Source organism: Salminus brasiliensis, chromosome 10 (assembly GCF_030463535.1).
Source record: "Salminus brasiliensis chromosome 10, fSalBra1.hap2, whole genome shotgun sequence".
Taxonomy (NCBI): Eukaryota; Metazoa; Chordata; class Actinopteri; order Characiformes; family Bryconidae; genus Salminus; species Salminus brasiliensis.
The window spans coordinates 33,738,143-33,758,922 of NC_132887.1; the positions used below are offsets into that span (position 1 = coordinate 33,738,143).

Genomic DNA, 20,780 nt, shown 5'->3' on the forward strand with positions numbered 1-20,780 from the left:
ATCTTAATGAGAGGGTGCATATTTTATTATTTTAAAAGTTAATCTTCTAAGTTTATAAACATTTTAAATATACAATGTGCGTGTGTATTTATTTATATATATATATATATATATATATATATATATATATATATATGTGTGTGTGTGTGTGTGTGTTGTACATTGTAAAGTGTGTACGTATAGCTGTTTGTACTTGTAGCAGTTTAGCATCACTGTCTCTTTTGAGTCTGGGCAAGGGAGCTTTTAGTGGTTAATTCAGAGAATTCGGCCTATTTTGGGCTGCTGCATGAGCCTGGGACAGTGTCTCTGGCTGTCCCTATCTGTCTGTAGCTCTGTGTGCCAATACACACACACACACACACACACACACACACACGCATGCACACACAACTTAGGACCTGAACTACTTTTCTGTAGAAAAGCCCATGGTGAGCTACAGTGTTCATGAAGTATGTGTGTGTGTGTGTGTGTGTGTGTGTGTGTGTGTGTGTGTGTGTGTGTGTGTGTCAGCCCTAGATGTAGAACAGTGCCACTGCAGTGCAGAAAAGCCCAGGTGAATGTAAAGTGTGTGATGTCTTTAGGAGCACAGATCTGTTACTGCAGGGACATGCGTCATTAAAGCTGGACAGTATTGATAAAAATTCCACATCATTGTGTTTTCCAATCAAATCAAATATCACTGTATCAGATTACATTTAAATTGTTAATGCAGTATCATATCTTGATTTTTGAGGATTAGAAGACAAGGACCAAAATACATTGTTTTCAGTTTGTTGTTTTTGTATCCCAAAAAACAAACACATTAACATAGAACTGCCTATTTTGCTTTTTTGCTATTTTGCTATTAAGACAGCCAATCACAACAGTGGTTATTTACATGTATATGCTATAAAGGTTGAAGGAATTACTTCCTACTACTACTTACTACTGTGAAAGTAACTTACATTTTCTTACATGGCTAAGCTTTATTTATTAAGTCAAAAATGGCAGTTGTGCTCTGGTGGTCTGCATGTTAATTCAGCACAGCACAAGTTGATCATTGTCATTAGGGCGGGAATATTGTCTGACTGATAAACATTTTGGTATGTGGGTCAGTATCGAAAGGATGAAGCTGCATCAATGTTATTTTTAATTAGTTTATTAAAAAGCATGGTATGGTACAAGATATCATGTTGAACGTGCTTCAAAACTTCAGATTTGAGATAAATACATTTATTTTGCATGTGTATGTATGAAATATAAATCTAAAGCACATCAACAACAATCCAGGGTGTTCGCTCACGGTCTTCAAACGCAGACTGAAGACTCACCTCTTCCGAGAATACTATAGGGCGAATAGTAGAATGGTCACCTTATTGACTTGTGTTTAGTAGAGTCTAAACTTAGAGGTATCTTAGAGTCTAAACTTAGAGGTATCTTTGAATTTTTAGCCTATTCAGACTAGCTGAGGTTATTCTTAAATAGCAAAGCACTTTTGTCGCTCTGGATAAGAGTGTCTGCTAAATGCCTTAAAAGTAAATGTAAATCTGCAACCATGACAATGGAGCTCTGATTGGTCAGCCTGATTTTGCCGCATCCAAATAACACAGAAAATAGAGCAGGTTCTGAATAAAAAATGTAAGCAGTGTTTGTCAGTTCCGGTGTGAAAGACCTCATTAATATGTGTGTTCATTTTCAAAACTTTCAAAAAAGGCTTTTTTCCGTTTTTTTTTTTCATCTGGATGTGTGAAATGGTTTTGAGTTGTATTCACTCGAAGTCTAAAATCTTTACAATCGATTCTGCTAAAAATTCTGTCAACCATATGGTAAAAGTAGGTTCTTCTCGCTTTTTCCAGAAGGTAACTCTACAATGAATTCATGTGCAAGTAAGGTAATCTGGGCTACATGTCATCTGCTAGTAGTAATATCTGTTTATTGTAGTATATATTGTGTAATATATTTTAGTAATATCTGTGAATCTTGGTAGTATTCACAAAGTTATTCAAGGTTCAAAAAGATGTTTTTGTTCCATAAAAGTAAACTTTTTTTATCATACATATTTTTAATTAGTCCATTTTCTGTATAAGGCACAGAATTCACTCCTGTAATACTTTATTCTCCACTATTGGTGGCTTTAATACAGCATAATTTAGAAGCATGTAAACACCTTCAGTTCAACAGGCTTAAGGACCACCTTCCACACCTTCCACTCAGGATGGGAAAAGTCTGTATCTATCTGTTGCCCTGAATCAAAGTATACATTGTCTTTGTTGGCAGATTTGCGACTGGAGGTTGCGGAATGCATATGAATTATTCATCTTTCTCAAATGCTTTAAAATTATGTAGCAAAATTCAAAAGCGGTGCCCCCACTATACGATATATCGGCCAGCGGTATTAGCCACACACTTCCTTTCACTTCAAACGAAAGTACAAATCTAGCCTCTTTCTTGCAGTACCATTCCTCATCGTCTTTCTCTCTCTCTCTCTTTATGAAATGGTTATCTAGAAATGGTGCTATTGTAGCAGAGAGGTGCTTTGAAATGCAGCACCCAGATTAGAGTTCTATTGTAGCCTTCTCTATTCCTTCCTCTGACGCTGCTCCTCACCACACACACAACCACACACACATACACACACACACACACACACACGGTGTGCCTAAAGATCAGTGTGTTCCTGTCACTGATCAGTCAGGGTGAGTTACTGAGTGGCACTGACCTTAAGCCTACTCAAACCGTTTCTACTGTCTTTGTTACGCTAGGCCTGGGTGATGAAACAATAGCTGTAAGCATTAAGATAAACACCATTAATAGCAATTACAGTGTTTTTTGATAATGCTTAATTGACTAAATTAATTAAATGCAAACCTTCAAGAATCCCCAAATTCACGAAGTTTGGTTTTATGAACACACCCGAGTGTGCGCCCACCTTGGCTACTGTGTACTGTGAGTGACGTTCAACCAGCAAACAGGTGTAGGACAAGGAGTAGCATACAGATGGTTCTGCGTTTATGTGGCTTCCGTATAATCTCATCCTGTGTCATTAAAAAAAAAAAACAGAACACAATCAAATACAGGGTCACACACTAAGTTAACGCTGTGCACAATTTAAAATCAGTCGTTCAATAAATGTTAAACCATCAGTCTGAAAATTACAAATGGCTCTGGCTAAAAGTGGGTTATTGATACCACCTAAAATTCATTTATTGTGATTCATTACTTACTAGGCATGTAAAAAAAAATAACACTGATACACTTCATATCACAATCACATATTACAATATTATGATTTGCAATGCCTTATTATATTTCATACACAGTATTTATTTGTAATTAATAGTTCACATGCAAAGATTGGTGGCAGACAGTAGTTCATGCTAGATAGCTAGATAGTGTTCTTCAGATCTCACTGTTCTGATTGTGTAAAATGTGAAATCTTCTACTCAATTTTTATGCATATCGCAGTGTCTTTTATGGTATGAGAGTTTCTAAAATGTGAAATCTTGTGATAGGAATCATATCACTAGCTTTTTACTCGCTCACTCACTCACCTGCATTTAGCAATTGCTGTGTATTCTCCAATCCAGTAGCTTTTGGTACTTCGCATTAATGACACGGTGTGCCCTTGCTTCTCCTCACCTAACGTCCGGCTTACTCTTCCTTAGACTCTTATTTTCTGCCTGTCTCACATTACACACTTTCTTTCTCTTTATGTATGTATCTATCTACACTGTTTTTGTATCACACTTTCTTTCTCACACACACCCACCCACATACACACTATGTTGCTGTATGTATGTATCTTTTCCATGTCGTCCTCCCTCTTCTCCATTTTTACTTTTCTCTATCTCGCTCTCTACCCACCCCCCTCCCCCCTCCCTTTTATCACACGCAAACAACCAGACATGCAGAGTCATGAATGCTTGCGGTGGTAGAAGGCACTAGATTGAATCATTGATTTGTGAATGAGAGAGAGAGATAGAGAGAGAGAGAGGTGAGTAATGCTGTTTTGAGGGGCAAGCGGCTCGTGCCTGGTGGGGAGTTGCTTGATTCGGCTCTTCTCATTGGTCAGCCTGGGTGCCAGAAGCTTGCAGTATGTTAGTCACACAAATACACACACACGCACTTTGTTCCCTCTGTGCTGGGACCTGCTGATCAGTATTCTAAAGCCACCTCAGCCACCAAACGCTGATCTTAGATCAGTTCGGATTGCAGCTCAGTCAAATATTTAGACTTAAATCCAAACCCTTTAATGCCCTAAATGAGTTTCACTGCCATGCTTCATGTTTTCTCAGAGAGGTGTAAGCCTGAAATGCAAGTATTTGTATGAAAGACAAATTGTTTCCCACTGAGGCTTTAGACATTGAGCAGCAGTGAGACGAATACAGAGGGATTTTGAAGTGAGTGTGTGAGTGTGTGAGTGTGTGAGTGTGTGAGTGTGTGTATGAGAGAGAGTGAGAGAGAGTATCTGTGTATAAAAGAGAGAAACGCTGGAATGACAAAAATTAGGGGTGTTCCGATCCAGTTGTTTGGATACCGCCAGGTTCTTGCCAATACACAGCCCATATATATTGCTACAGTGTTTTTAAAAAGTCAATACAGTATTGCAGAACATAATATATGTGATTAGGGCTACAACAATATTTAGATTATGAATAGCTAAATTACTCAATTGCAATGTCTCTGGGTTGACTTTCTTGAAGTCTCGTTTTACATGCAGCCTTTGTCCACATAAGACATCCATTCCTCACACTAGTATAACCCCACTCACACACCAGAGTGATGTTGCTGCAAATGAGAGGCCATATTACCTTATGGCACTGTAGTGGTTTTACCTACACGATCCGTTCACAGGACAGACAGCTGCTCAGTGTGTATGTTTTTACTTCAGCTCTGCTGAAGATGAAGTAATTTAATAATCTTTTAAGGGTTAAAAGAAAGTCCTCTCTCATCTAGTAAATATGTCACGAAATACAAGCCTGTTTGCTCTTGCAAATCAAATGACAGCAGAAATGAGGCAGTTACGCATTTTTTTGCAATCAGTGAGATTAGCTCTGTTCAGTTCCATAGTTAAATTGTATAAAATGCAGATGCCATCATGAAACATGTGACCGCTGGGACCATAGACACTGTATACTTAATAAAGAATCAAATAGAGAACCTCGGAAAGCTTGTGTATCGTGGGCCTGTATATGGGTTTCTCACTCTCTCTACAGCATAACCTGCATGTTTTACAGTAGATACTGAAGGATGTATAGAAGTTGGTAACTAATAAATATTTTTCTGAGATCTTGGATCTACATTTTATTTATTTATTTTTGAATGTGACTCCCTAGGGCTACAGGCTACAGTGTACATTTGATTACAGACAAATTTGTGAAGAAGATACAAAAAGAGAAGGAATTGTTCAAAGTAACAGGATCATCACTTACCCAGATGGAGTCAATCAGCCAAGACAGGTTGTGAGACAAGATCTGATGTGTGCCTCTTAAGTTTACAACTTCAGGTGCTAGGCTAGCAGTGCTAACAAACGCTAGAATTGGACTGTCACCAGTCTCATTGTCACTGTCACAATTATTTGCTTCAATAATCTGTTGAGAAGGGTTAGGGTTAGGGTGTTTCCACAAAGTTCTCCTCAGTTTAATCATATGCGATTCCCACCCGCTAGTTAGGACTCTCCAATCACATGACCAGCTAGCATATGGTTCCTAAGAGTAATCTGAAGCCAACCAACTGCCTCGTTCAGTTGCTGCTTATGCAGCGACATTGGATGCTGCATAGACCATCACAATTAAACACTATACCACTGTTAATTTTTGTACAGCTGGTATTATGGTGAGCTATAGCTATTTGTCTGATTTTCTTTTAGTCAGTTAAGCCCTTGTTCATGCTTCCGGAGGGTAAACATTGCTACAGCACAGCACACCTGTACAGCCACAGACATCAGTGCCATGCATGATGCATTTTATGCCACCATTGGACAGTGTTTTTCTTTCGCCAGGTCATGTGGATTTCTCTGTGAGAAGCTGTGTGTGTAGGCCCAGGCTTGGACTACGCAGGGTTAACTAGACTGAGGTTTACAACAGCTCCTCTCACCATACTCTAACTCCTACTCTGAGCCCCAGGCAGTAGACACACACACACACACACTGAGAGGGAATCTCTCACCTCTCTAAAGTATCTAGTGCAGACAGACCTTTTTTCCGTCTGTGGAGCTCTGAGTCACAGCCATAATGTAGGAAAAAGCACAGTGTGTGTGTGTGTGTGTGTGTGTGTGTGTGTGTGTGTGTGTGTGTGAGAGAGAGAGAGAGAGAGAGAGAGAGAGAGAGAGAGAGTTCCTTCAGCTCTGAGGCTGCAGGTTTCTGCATTGGTCTAATTGGCAGGTGCAATGGCATTTTACTCTTTCTGTCTCTCCCTCTCTTTTATTCACTCTCTCTCACCCTCTCTCTCATCCTCTCTCTTTCATGTCTTTGTTGTTTGCTAATACCCATTGAATGGGCATGGACCTTAAGGTGTATGCAGTAATTTAGGCCTGATGTACTTTGTTTGCTGTTTCTCTCCCCTTTCCTCTACTTTATCTGTCTCTCTCTCTCTTTCCCTACCCCACTTTCTCTCTCTTTTCTCCTTCTTCATCGGTCTCCCTCTGTCTTTCACGCGCACACTCCCCCACTTTTTCTCTCCTTTCTTCTTCTTTTCTCTCTCTCTCTCTCTCTCCCACTTTCTTTGTCCTTTCTTGTTCTTAATCTGTCTCCCTCTTTCTCTCTCGCTCCCCCACTTTCTCTGTCCTTTCTAGTTCTTCATCTGTCTGACAATGACAACAATATTGCCAAAGCATTACAAAAATAACAATAATAACAACAAAATTACAGTACAATAAAAGTAACAATAATTACAGAATAAGTGACATTAGTGAATAAAATAGCAATAATAATTTCTCTTTCTCTCTCATCTCTCTTTTTCTCAGTCATTCTCTCTTGCTGTCTCTTTCTTGCCCTATCTCTCTTTCTCCCTCCTTTCGTCTTTCTCCTTCGTCTTTATCTCACTCTCCTTCATCTCTCTATCTCTCTTTCATTCTCTCCTCTATCTCACTCTCCCTTTCCTCACCTTCTTCATGTTTCTATCAATCTCTCTCTTTTCCGTCGTCAACTCTTTCTCACACCACTATTTTAATCTCTCTCTCTCTCTCTCTCTCTCTCTCTCTCTCTCTCTCTCTCTCTCTCTCTCTTTCGCTCTCGTTCTCTTTCGCTCTCGTTCTCTTTCTCTCTCATTCTCTCTATCTCTCTTTCGCTGTGTCTCTTTCATATCTATCCTACTGTCCCTTCATCCTTCATCATCACCATCATCATCTCTCTCTCTCTCTCTCTCTCTCTCTCTATATATATATATATATATATATATATATATATATATATATATATATATATATATATATATATATAAAACATAGGAAGATCATTAATTAGCATAGGAGGTGGGATCTTCCCCAGCTACACACATTCAAATGAAGACTATTTGTGTGTGTCTGTGTGTCTGTGTGTCTGTGTGTCTGTGTGTCTGTGTGTGTGTGTGTGTGTGTGTGACAGAAGTTTTTTGCAGTTTCTCTGAGGAGTGCTCACTTCTACTGCCTCCTGCAGGGAACACCGGTCTATTTATAGATCAAGGGTTAGCAGGGTAGAGAGAGAGGGATAGATAGAAAGAGAGAAGAGAGAGAGACACACACACAAGGAGAAAGAGAGCGAGGACTAAGAGAATGCTGCAATTATGAAGCAAGTGTTGCACCATCCCCCGTTTGTGTAATAAGAGATTGGGCTTGTGTAAAAGTCAGTGGTTTATTATTTATTAATTTAGCAGACTACAGGTCACTCCATGCACTTGTGCGTCTTTGTTTTCAAGGTTATAAAATGTGAAGATGATGCAGGGACTTGCAGAATGCTGGAGTGTCTGTCGGTTAGGTTGGTGATTTGAGTTCTGGAGTTTCTTTTAACCGAAATCGTATACTGTTTACTTGTGTGTGTTAAACTCTCAGACAGCAGTGAGTTACGAAGTTATTACAAGACAGCATAATGGGTTGTGTGGGATCTTTGACTTTGTTTCTGGGAGCATGTGAGGACTAGAGCCTGACCAGTGTATCATTAGGCTGATATGAAGGTTTCACAGATTTATCAGCATCAGCGAAAATCCTGCTGATAAAGCACAGTAGTGTTTCTTTTAATGTTATGTAAAAAATAAAACACATCCACCCCCCACCCCCCTCTCACACACACACACACACACACACATTTAAGAAGAATTTTGTCAGTAGTGTCAAGAGATTTAACCCTTGACCATAATAATAGTCAGTATGGCACCATTTTACTTTCAAGGTGCTAGTAAGTGTTTAATTATTGAACATTTTATATTTTAACAATATTTTTATTTATTGGAATTTTTATCTCCTTATCTGCATTGGTATACAAATGTTCATATTAATATAATAATATACTATTAATATAATGGTGACCTTGACCTTTATCATGTTTATGATGGCCTTTATTTTATGTTGTGTAATAGGTGTAATAGGATCTTGTATCTTTAGAGATGTTCAAAAAACCACAATGAAGAATGTCTCAGTGTATGGTTGTGACAGTATTTAAATGATGATTTCAATATAGATAGATAAATAGTATCACATTGCTTGATACAGAATAATACAATGGCATAGAATCTGTTTTGTGGCAAGAGCAGTTATTTAAAAGGTCTATCATAAGCTTGTCAACAATTTATGGATGATTAGGAGTATGAGGCCCTGTTTACACCTGGTCACTTCATATGACTAATATCTGGATTGTATCCTGATACGATTTTAGTCACATGCATCTTTCACTTGGTAGTATCTAAATCTAAAGTCAAATTTATACTGATATACCACGTGGCTCAAATGTGTTTTAAATCATCTTTGGTGCGTTTTTTTTTTATACACATTTTTTTTATATGGCTTGGTTCTGATACTCAAGACACAGGTGTAATCAGGTGTAAACCGGGTCTGAGTTATCATTGGAAATGTTTTACAGGCTAGGCTTAACCATAGTTTGGGTGTAGGAACTGTTTATTTATTTAATGCAAATAGTTTTGAGCTTATTTAAATAAAGATTTGAACATTAATCTCTTTTGCTTTCTTTTTGTGTGCAGTAAGTGACAGCTGCTACAGAAACCTTGCTGAAGACCGCAGCGGAATCAACCTTAAAGACCTTGTTCATGATCCATCCTTGTGAGTATCATTATCTTTACAAACACACACAGCTTTAGTTTTTATTTCTCTTGACCATAGGACCGTGCAGTCAGTCTCCAGCACAACACGTGCTGTTAGAATAGTTGTTTAGTCTTAACTCTCAGTGTGCCTCACTGAGTGTAGGGCCATGTTAGGGTCAGAGGTCATGAGGATGAATGTGGTGCTGACACGCACACGTGTCCAGACTAGAGTCTCTCTGTTTAAAAGCTCTGCACGTCCAGGCCTCCATGATCTCAGTCTTTGGTTCTCTGTGCCAGTTTCTGCTCAAAGCCACTGGCCTGCCTAGGTCGGTCCGTCTTTAAGCCTGGCCCATGGGCGCTGTGGGCCCTGAGAGGCCAGTGATGTCCATCAGAGATGACATCAAGGTCACTAAGCAGTGTTTGAGACTCAGTGTTGTCTTTCATCGTGAAAAATGTTCGATTGCTGCACTAGATGGAAAAGATCAGATCACTCTTATGGCTGAAATACGTGGAAAAAAAGTCTTTTTCAATTGGCTACACATCCACTGCCATATTTTACGTTTACTGAGTATTGTGTGTATTTCGCTGTTTCCTAATATGATTACTATATTGTTACATAATACCTGCACATAATATCTTTGGTTAATATCTGTGCTTAACTTTAAATACAGCTTGAAATTTGAAGATTACTATATGTCCCAATGTTTGTGAAATGAATGCATTCAGCTACTTTAAGTTGCACCCATTGCTGACGCTGATTTGCAAATGCGCACACACACAGCTTGTCTAGTCCGTGTAGAGAAGTATTACCAATAGAATGGGACTGTCTGGAGCAGATAAACATGAGCCTCTTTGCACCATGCCTAATGACAGATGTGGGCTGTAGGGGTTGAGCGGTGGAGCAGTGGAACTTTGGGAGTGTTCTCTGGAATAATGGTGGTCCATCCAATAATTTGGGATGACTTGGGCAGTTGGGGGTGACGTGGGTTGGTTATCAGTCAACACCATGACTCCACAAACTCTCTTGTTGCTGAATGCAATGAAATCCTTATAGCAATGCAGAGAGTAGTTACTCCAACAAGGCAGGATAAACTATTTTTTAATACCCTTGATTTTAACAGTAAATGTAGAAATAGCCCCTGCTGGGTTGGCAAGATTCACCTTTGGCGTTGGCTTTTTAGAATTGTCAGGTATTTAATTATATCTATTCTTCCCTCTACCACTGAAGTACATTCACCCCACCCACAGTCAACCGTTTTAACTTTAGTCCACACAACCTTTATCTGCTTTGTGGGCATCAATTATTTCAGGTGCCTGGCAGCTGCTTAGAAGAGCCCATGGCTACTTGTTGTTGGGGCTAGGTGTGAGGAGCATTACCTGACCTTTCCAAATGATGATCGTGGACGATTCATAGTCATGGCAGGCTAGTTAAGTAAAATATTGGTTTAAAATATTTCATCTTTATCTTCATGCCTTTATGAGATGAGTTCATCTTCTACATATTGGACTATTAACAGGAATAGAGGGTTACAGAAACCAGAGGTGCTCAAACTGCATGCCACTGTATGCTTTCCATTTCTGAACAAATGAATGCATTTTAGCTGGAACTGAACTTTATTAGGTTTATTGTTCCTTTATTCAGTCCTGCAGAAATCATCATGACTGGTTTGGCATCGTTGGCATCCCACAGAGCTCTGTTTTAGGGTTTATGAAGTTTATGAGAGTGAAGAACTGAAATGTGAGCCTATACACGTGTTTAAGGGGTTAATTAAATGAAGTTTGGTTTGACTTACCCACTGAACTGTAAGAAGAAATACAACTTTTTTTCATTAAATGTTTACTAAGTTGGTTTTTCTGCCTAATAGTGATGAACAACTGCAGTAAATCAAAATATGCCAGAACAATTGCCCGAAACCTATATCTTGCCAAACCCTGTCAGGGTTGGATCAGGTAGTAGAACCTCTAGTGCATGCTTATTATAACAGATCCAGAATTTGCTGTAGAAATCTCCAGTGGCTGAGATTTGACACTGTTTCTGTAATGATCTGTCCCACTATGTAACTTTAATAAAATTTGAATAGTCAATGGGCCATTTAATTTTTAGTGCACTGGCACGGATGTATCTGGTCTATGTTTTGGCTGCCCAGTGTGATGACCGGCCTAGAAATAAATGTCAGCAATGTCCAAGTGGAAGGGCCACTCTCTGTCTGATCTGAAGCCAGTGTCTGATGTGCTTAATGGAGGTGAGGTGTCTAACACAGAGGAATGAGAGCAGAAGGAGCAGCCAGAAGTTAATGACTGTTCACACTATATGAATAAAGGTGTGTGTGTTTGTGTGTGTCTCCTTACCCTTGTACACACTGAAAGCACATACACTCACACAGATTCCGTGCCAGGTGAATGACGGTTGAAGCAGACCCCTCCCACTGTTAGGTCACCTTAAGTGACATGATTGGTGCAGGTGGTCAATTTTACTAATGAGAGGGGAGTAAAAATAGGGTAGAATTAATCAGTTCAGGGACACCCACTGCTGCTTGTCCTCTGGACCAGGATGAGATTGTATCTCAATTTCGTGGTACACACCTAGTCTACATCAGAGAGAGAGAGAGAGAGAAGTTTAGGTTTGAGTTTCAGGAACAAATTCTGTCCCTTTCTCACAGACACACACACACAGACATATATATGTAAACATAGAAGAATGGTGGTCCAGGATGATTTCATCAGTCTCATTGCCTCTCATCATTCTGTCAGCAAATGACAAGTGTGTGTGTGCATGCATATGTCCACAAATAGGATAGCTGGGGTAAAATCCCTCATCCCCAAATCATTCCCATCCTACTCTGAAAGAACCTCTCCCCAAACCCCAATCTTCACACACCAGCGGTTTCCCTGGCAACTGGATTAAAGAGGCCTGCGTCTTTGTGTTCAGCATATTCTCCTTTTAGCTCCCCCCTACACTCTCTCTCTCTCTCTCTCCCTCTCTCTCTTTATAGCTCTATTTTGTTGACAAGAAAGCCATCACTCTTACTTCTGAAGACTGGTTGCTTTTCATATTGGAAAACATCTTGACTTCAGAAGCACACCAGCATTTTAAAACTAAGATCACAACATATCTAGAAGAGTTTCTGTTTTGGACAAGGCTTAAACTACAATTCTCAGCTCCGCTCATATTGTATTAGAGCCCCTTATCACTGCAATTCTGTCATTAACTGGCCAAACCAAACTGTAGTTTCATAAGCAGCCACTAGTGGGCTACGTGGTTTACAGCTGGATCATGGTAAGGCCCAAATCATGGCTGCTCTTGGAGATCCACTGCTCTGTGATTCTTACAGCCAGCTGTGCACGGAATGGGTGCTAAAGCCTAAATCTAGTTTTTGAAAATGTTAATATTTTTGTGATGGCAACCTAGTGCCAGTGTCATAACAAAAATTGTTATTTTTAACTTATAGTACTAATACTACTAGTACTAATAGTTAGAGGGTTAACTTTAAGAATCTTACAGGGTCGTTAATTGCAAGACTGCAGCTAGATTCCTTTTGAGATTATTTCCCATCATGCTCCTGGTGAAAATGTATGCAGTAGCTTGTTTAGGGCAAATGCCCCCCAAAAGGAAGCCACAGATTGTGGAAACGACCCTGGTTAAATAAACAGGGACAGCAAGGTGCTTCTTGTTTGGTGCTGGAGAGGGCTCAACTATTGGTTATTTACATTATAACATGAGCCAAGACTAAAAACAAAATGTCGTTTTGTGTAGGCTGGCTTGAAAGGGTGCCTAAAGACCTGGGTAAAAAGAGCAATCATTATTATACCAGATCAGATTATTCTGCAAACCCAAAATACCCAACTGGTTCTGTGGTCAGTGACTGATCAGTGATTAAAAGCTAAAGAACAGCAGAACTGTTACCAAAGTCAAAGTAACACTGAAAAGACCATGCAGGGAAAAGAGAGAACAGTTGTTGGAGCTGAATATGGAAATTGAGAAGAGGCTGTAAAATATATGTTATATACATATCTCAGAAGCTATTAAAGCATGCCATACTTGACTTTTATGTTTTTGCATGTGCAATGGAAATAATATTTTACTTTGAAGGTATTAAAAACATTGAATTTGTTTTTTCAAAAACATCTGTACTGTAAAAAGCCATTTCAATTTCTTTGGTGTTCAGACCTGGATGTTAATTTGTCTTACAGTGTAATATTACTGGATTCTTGGGGGTCAGTATTATGTGGTAATTAAAATGTACAAATGCTATTTGTAACTTAAAATGCCTAAAATGGGAAAAGTGTGGCGGATATAGATTGAAAAAAGAAGTGAGACATTGGTGAACAAGGAGAATACCAAAACTTTCAGACCTGAATTCTGATCTGATTTGCAGAGAGCAGAGCGATTGTGTGTGTGCGTGCGTGTGTGTATATGTATGCACTCTGACAGATTTCAGATACCTCTGGCATTGTTCTCTGCACTCTCCTTCTACTTTCTTTCTCATCAAATTCATTCTCTTCTTCTCTCTGTTGCTCCCTTTCTCTCTCTCTCTCTGTTAATGTGGCTGAAAACACACTAACAATCTGCGTGTATGTGTGTGTGTGTGTGTGTGTGTGTGTGTGTGTGTGTGTGTGTGTGTGTTTGATTCTCACTCACAGGCTTGGAGGCATAATCTCTGCATACAAAATAGTCCCTGATGAGATAGAGGAGATCAAGGTAAACCTCTCTCTCCCCCCTCTCTCCCACGGGGCCAACACATATACACACACAAACTCATGCTCGCTTACTCACACATGTAAAGACTTAACGCATGCTTTACTTCTCACTGGGAACACTGCCACCTGGTGGACAGTATTAAATGTTTTAGAAACATGGAAAGCTTTTTGTATAGGCAGTAAGCATTTGTTAGTTTAAGAAACCTCATTAACAATTAATATAAATAAACAAATAAACCCATTAATAAACGCATTCAACACCTGCAGTTGCTGGAGGGCACAGAGATATCAAGAGCCAAACCTGGGCTCTTCCAACTGTAGACTTCTAACCTATCAGTACCTTTACTGAAAACAATTCAAGCAAGTGTACGTTGTACTGAATTTAGTGTATTTCTACTTATTTCAGATGTATATAGTGTTTTACAGACAAAAAAGGTTTTCATCAATAGATTCCTACTTTAACCGTTTTGATAACTTCCTAAGACATTTTAACAGTACTGAAATTAACCCTAGATTATCTTTGCTTGCTGCTATAATGAACAATTCTGATTAGGTCTTAAAAATCAGAACACATCTCTGGTACATTGTGCTATGCTGTTTTCTAGCTATACTCTGGAGTAGGGCTGGGCAATGAATTCAAAAGCAAATGAAACCGACATTCAGAATGTGTAATGAACATAATATTGTCCATGTCCATGCTTTAGAAAATGTAATACATTCTGTTAATATTTTCCCACTGTGTCTGTTCATTTGCTGTCCCTTTAAAAACATACTATTGCTTGTTTAGTCACATGACTCTGTCCCGTCCAGTCATGAAAGGAACATTGATCTAGAACTCAAATACAGAGTCAACCGAGCTATTCTAGCAGCTTATGTAATTGTTGAGTGATTTGTAATTGGTAATCGAGGTCAAATGTTCAGTTAATTTTGATATTGATTTGAGGCCATATCGCCCAGCACTACGTTAAGGCACTTTCAGGCTCACTCGAACCATAGCCTTACTATTTTTTCCACATAGACTAAATAAACTTGCATTGTCGCTGTCACGCTGTCAATCCACTTTAACTTGTTTTTGCATGACTGTGACGATTTATTTTATTATCCAATCACTGTGAAATATTTATCCTGATTCATTGGGAAAAAACCTGTGTAAATTTGAATTTAACCAACAAGGTCAAGTATCATAGGCATTTAAAGACATATTAAACCAGGCTAAGCATGTGTGAATTTGTTTGTTTCACATGTCCACAGTCCATGACTATGCTGTAATTTACTTAAATTGTGCTGATTTAAGATAAGATAATCCTTTATTAGTCCCGCAGTGGGGAAATTCTCAAATTCTCAATTTGCTCACTCAGTTACTCTCACACTGCATGTGTGGATATGTGTTTAGGAGACACTGGTGGACTGGTGCGATGAGAAAGAGCTCAATCTTATCCTGACCACTGGCGGAACTGGCTTCGCCCCACGTGATGTCACACCAGAGGTACATGGGGGCCCACCCGTTTGTGTTTGTGTCCATGTGAGTGTGTGCGCCTGGGCCATCTCTGTGCCGTGTTTGTGTGTGTGTGTGTGTGTCTCTGCGCGCAGAGAGGAACCAGGAGACTGTGTGCATGGTGTAAAATAACAAACCTAAATATTGACAAATGGTTCTATAAAATGAACATGTGTATTGTGTGTATGCATACACAGACCAGCCATAACATTAAAACCACCAACTTAATATTGTGTAGGTCCCCCTTGTACTGCCAAAACAGCTCTGACCCATTAAGACAGAAGTATCTTTATTTACATACATATGTATATATATATCCTGATAATGACAAATATATAAGAATAAAAATAGCAATCTATACACTAAATTTACTCAACACAAATGTATGTACATTTGTGGGATGGGATGTACATTCCAAAACATCAACGTCAAGAACTGACTGTTCACTTCATCATGAGATCATGATGATCACTTCATCATGAGATTGTTTACGTTCAGCGGTTTTAATGTTGTGGCTGCGTGTAAGGTGTATCTTTTTGCTTCTTACAGTATCAGTATGTCGCTGTTATACCAGATAAATAATTTTGTGGATCTGATGTCTAGCTTTTGGTTTGAAACATATATAATCAAATCAAATTGTCACGTCACATTAAACAGGTACAAAGGTGAGTGAAAAGTGTAGGTGCACTGTCCCTCTTGATAGTAAAAAGGATAAGATTATTATAGAAATACTGAATCTTACACATAGTCTGTGTTGTGTTGTAGAAACATGTGTGCAATACATCTGGAATATCCAAATCTACAATCTATAATCTAACTGAAGTATTAGAAGTGTACGCACCAGTCAGAATTAATGAATGGTTTTACATGATACAGCTCTAATTCCAATCAGAAAGGACTGAAAGTGTTTACATTTTAGGACCACCACTCTGTGGCTGCCTTAAACAGTTGTGGATATTTTTGGCCTCAACACACCAAATCCAGCAAATCCACATATCTCTTCATTGCTTCATGACTCTAGTAAAGGTTTGATTGGGTGTGCTATATCTGGCAATACTTACAGATTCACATTGCGCCACCTAAATAACACCTGCTCTGTGGTGGTCATAGACTACAGTGTAATTGTAGCCCCATATATGGTAAATGAATCTGATATACTGGGCAGAGTCCATTCCAAACTAGGGGTGGTTGCAATAGTCTGATATGACTGTGTATATATAGCAGCTTTCTCCAGCTTTTCACATTCCGTAAATGTTAATTGTCAATACAATAAAAATATCTTACAATATGCCGGCATGAATAGATGTATGTTGAACCCCATTTAAAATATTGCCACATCATAAGACAACATCTTAATGCACATTATGCCATGTTTACATGTTAGAGCATACAGACTGGGTTGTTCCTTAGGTTAAAAGAGTGTATAATGGTAAGACCTGTCCATTGAAGAAGTGTTTAAAACTTTATTGAAGGATTGTTTAAAACTCTTAGTAGATTAAAGGAATGTATAATGGTAAGACCTGTCTATTGAAGGAGTGTTAAAAACTATTCATAGGTTATTAATTATTGTATTGTATCATATTTGCATGTACTTGACCCAAATTACAATTAGAATTTGTTAAACACAAACTAGACCAGAGGACTACTATTTTAATTTCGTTTCAGTTTGTATGCATGTGTATTTTCTATAAACATATGAATATGCATGTATCAGTGTTTCTGCATGTGTAGAGTTATGTCATTGCATGGCTGAGTGTGATCCCTGTGCTCTGTGATCCTGCATTGATGCAAACTTGTTTGTTGTCTTTCTAGTAGTCATACAATAATTGTAAATCATTTGCTAGCAAGCTCCAAAGCAAGTGCAAGCAAGGAGACTAATGTGTAATGCTTCATAGTAGTACCATATAAATAATTTAGTTGAGAACTAGTTGTTTGCTGCCAAAATGGCTGCAGTCCAGTTAGGAGTATGTCACCACACATCACCTAATGCTTTATCTAGTATGGTTGTTGTGAACATCACCCCATACTTCATATGGTCATTATGAATGCCATTTAACATCACCTCATATGATGTGATGTGATCTCATGTGATGATGTGACTTTATGTGGTGATTCGGAACCCCTTCGATATCCCCTATATGTCATCTGATCATTCTGAACCCCTCAAAGATTTCCTTGTTCTTTGTCTTGTCATTTTGAACCATTTAAGTTCTCCCCATGTTATCCAGGTTAATTTGAGCTCTTTTAAGATCACCTCATACCTGATCTGGTCATTGTGAACCACTTCAGCATCTCCTAATTCCTGATCTGATCATTCTGAACCACTTAAGCATCTCCCTATGCCTAACCTGGTCATTATGAACCACTTCAGCATCTCCCCATTCTTGATCTGGCCATTCTAAACCCCTTCAAGATTTTCTGTTCATTTGACTAGTCCTTCTGAACCTCTTCAATGTCTCCCTGTTTCTAAACCCCTTTCAGAATGACCAGACAAAATCATGTTCTCCCATGCATAATCAGGTTAATTTGAGCTTCTTTAAAATTATTGCATACTTGATCTGGAAAATCTGGATGGACTTAAACTCTATGATATCCTCCTTATATATATTTAGAATAGGCTTATTTTTAATGCCTATTGTGGCATGGGTGTAGTTTCGATGTCATAGTGTGCCACAAACATTAATGATTCTTATTCTTGCTGTGTGTGTGTAAGACGTTGTGTCCTGAAAGATGTTTTGAGGGATATTTGTGATGGAGTAGTTTTGGGTGACAAGGAGAGCACAGCTGATCAGGAGATAATGCGTTACTGAATTGCTTGACATGAGCACGGTTCATAAACAGCAAATAACATCAAAGCTCTGGGTGTGAAGCAAGAGAAACACACACACTTTGCCACACTGCTTTAACTTGATTGATTGTTTTATGCTGTAATATCGGTCCCTTTAGAGGAAAATGGCATTGTAGAATGAGCTTGTGTACATCTGTGTTAGTGTAGCACTTATTTGTGTGTGTGTTCTCTCTTTCCTTTGCAGGCCACTAGAGAGGTGATTGAGCGTGAAGCTCCAGGGATGGCCTTGGCCATGCTCATGGGCTCCTTAAACGTCACACCACTGGGCATGCTGTCCAGGTAAAAACTCACACATGCATAAAAACGCTCAAGCATAATTTGCATTTTCAGTTCTAATCACAACTCTCCCTTCCCCCAGACCTGTGTGTGGAATCAGAGGCAAAACTCTCATAATTAATCTACCTGGTAGCAAGAAAGGCTCACAGGTAAGGCAGTGTTTTTGCGTATACTTGGATCACTATGTGTAATACTAAGACCTCATGTAGAAGCACACATTTCTGACACAGATGTGTAAAATACTCACACACACACACAGCAAGTCTAGTCCCTATAAAGAATATGCCAATAGGATCAGATAAACATGAGCTTATTGTCGCCATGCCTATAGCCAGATGTGGGCTAAAGGGGTATAAAGCGTGTGTGAGTGTTAAGCTGTGGAGCAGTGGAACTGTGTTCTCTGAAATGATGGTGCTCCGTCCCCATGCATTTGGGATGAGTTGGGGAGTTACAATGAGGTGAGGTGGTGATCATCCAGCATTTTTATCCATGAATCTAATCAAATCTGGTAAAGACAGTTACTCCATTAAAAGCAGGACAATACATTTTTCTAATACTTTTAAGTGTAATAATTTCGGAAGAGACAATGGACTGTCATTTTTCCAATACTTTTATCAATATAGTCAAAATAGTTCATAAAAAATACAATTAAAGTATAGATTTTTTCAATGTACATTAGTAATTACTTGGGTTTAGGATTAGGACTATGTATGTTAGGGTTAAGTAGCATCATAGTTATAGTAGTGGTATCATTGGTTTGTAGTCCTTACAAGCAAATAGATACACTATTGTGATACACTGCTATTTTTATATTTTCAAAATATAAAAAAAGGTATTAGAGTGAAACAGTAAAGACTTGGGCACCTAAAAAAACATTCAAAACCTTTTCAAAACCAAGTTTTAAATCTTTAAAATTATAATAATTCGATTTTTTTTTTTTACCAAGCATTGATTTACTACAAGTAATACTACAATGAATTATGACAATTAATATACCCTTTATGCCATGGAGGCAGTCTAAGAGTTATTGGAACACATTTTGGACCAAAAAGTCACTGGTTCAATACCCAGGGATGGTTCAATTGTTCAATCCATCCATGGCTGAGGTGCTCTAGAATAAGTCATCTAACCCTCAAATGCTCCCCGAGCGCTACGGTGGCTGGCCCACCGGTCTAGGGGTGTGTTCTCACCACCCTAATCACTAGAGTGGGTATATGTGGGTTCACTGCAAAGGTTATTCGCAGAGCTTAAAAGAGAGAGAGGCCAGACAGCATTCATATTATATTCAATATATTTATTTAACTCTCCGATAAAACAGCACTGTTTCAGCACTTAGGCCTTCCTCAGCACGGAGGGGTGCCGGGGTTGACGTCTGTTTCACTACTGTGCAGTGGCAGTAAAGTGTGCTTAAACTGAATCTTAATCACTATAGTTAGTACTGGACTTCCTTAAGCATACGTTTGGAAATGTTTAAGTGAACATATTGACCTACATAAAAACAACTTATTATATTATATTATATTATATATTAAGTAAAAAACACTCTATGATTAAATTGTAATTGTAAAATAATATAAATACTAAATAATTCTAATATAAAATATCATTTTTGCTGATGCTTTAAAAAAGTATATTCCCTACATACCTTAACCATGCAGCTCGCAAGCAATGTGTTTTCTGAATCCACCCTTCAAACATCCCCTACCCCCCTCAATATTCCCCCTTGGCCTGCATCGATTCTGCCTTCTACCAGGGCAATATATCCTCTCCCTCTCTCCTTTCCTCTCTCACATACACACTCTTACGCACACTCTCCTCGCACAGTCTCTATGTTAACATTGTGGCCAATCCTATTACGACTACTCTCTGGGGGAGCGCAGGCGATAGGGCCGTGGCATTAATCTCCATTACCCATCAGCCCCGGTCGTTGGAGCGCTCTGCCCGTCACCGCTGCTTTGAAGTCCCGAATCCGGCCCGATAAGGGGATTAAACCTTGAGGAACCCCTTTATGATCGGTCCAGCTCCTCCAAAACCCCTCCATCACACTGTCCCAAAATAAAGGCTGCTCTCCACCACTCCTCTCCCCTGAGCAAAAGCACATTCCTTCCAGCCCCAGTTTGTCTGCAGAGGAGAATGTGCTGTCTTGGATAGGGAATGATGCACTAGGCTGGGTTTCACAGACCTAGGCCCCAAGGCTATGAACAGTCAGAAGGAGCAAAGAAAGGGTGTCAGAGCGTAGGATTTTCGTTTCAAAAC

The 20,780-nt window shown here is 39.0% G+C and overlaps 1 protein-coding gene across 9 annotated transcripts in view; it reads left to right on the top strand.

The window, feature by feature from the left end:
* gphna (gephyrin a) overlaps nt 1–20,780 on the top strand; it is a 107,190-nt gene that overhangs the window by 29,941 nt on the left and 56,469 nt on the right. For 8 of the 9 annotated variants that reach the window (XR_011980532.1, XM_072689906.1, XM_072689908.1 and 5 more), the window contains exons 2-6: nt 9,148–9,226; nt 13,849–13,906; nt 15,299–15,391; nt 18,433–18,527; nt 18,607–18,673. Coding sequence is in view for 8 of the 9 variants with exons in the window: in XM_072689906.1 (XP_072546007.1) it covers nt 9,148–9,226; nt 13,849–13,906; nt 15,299–15,391; nt 18,433–18,527; nt 18,607–18,673 (392 nt within the window). In the remaining variant the exon portion in view is untranslated. The remainder of the gene's footprint in view (nt 1–9,147; nt 9,227–13,848; nt 13,907–15,298; nt 15,392–18,432; nt 18,528–18,606; nt 18,674–20,780) is intronic. The other variant, XM_072689909.1, reaches the window with a different exon arrangement.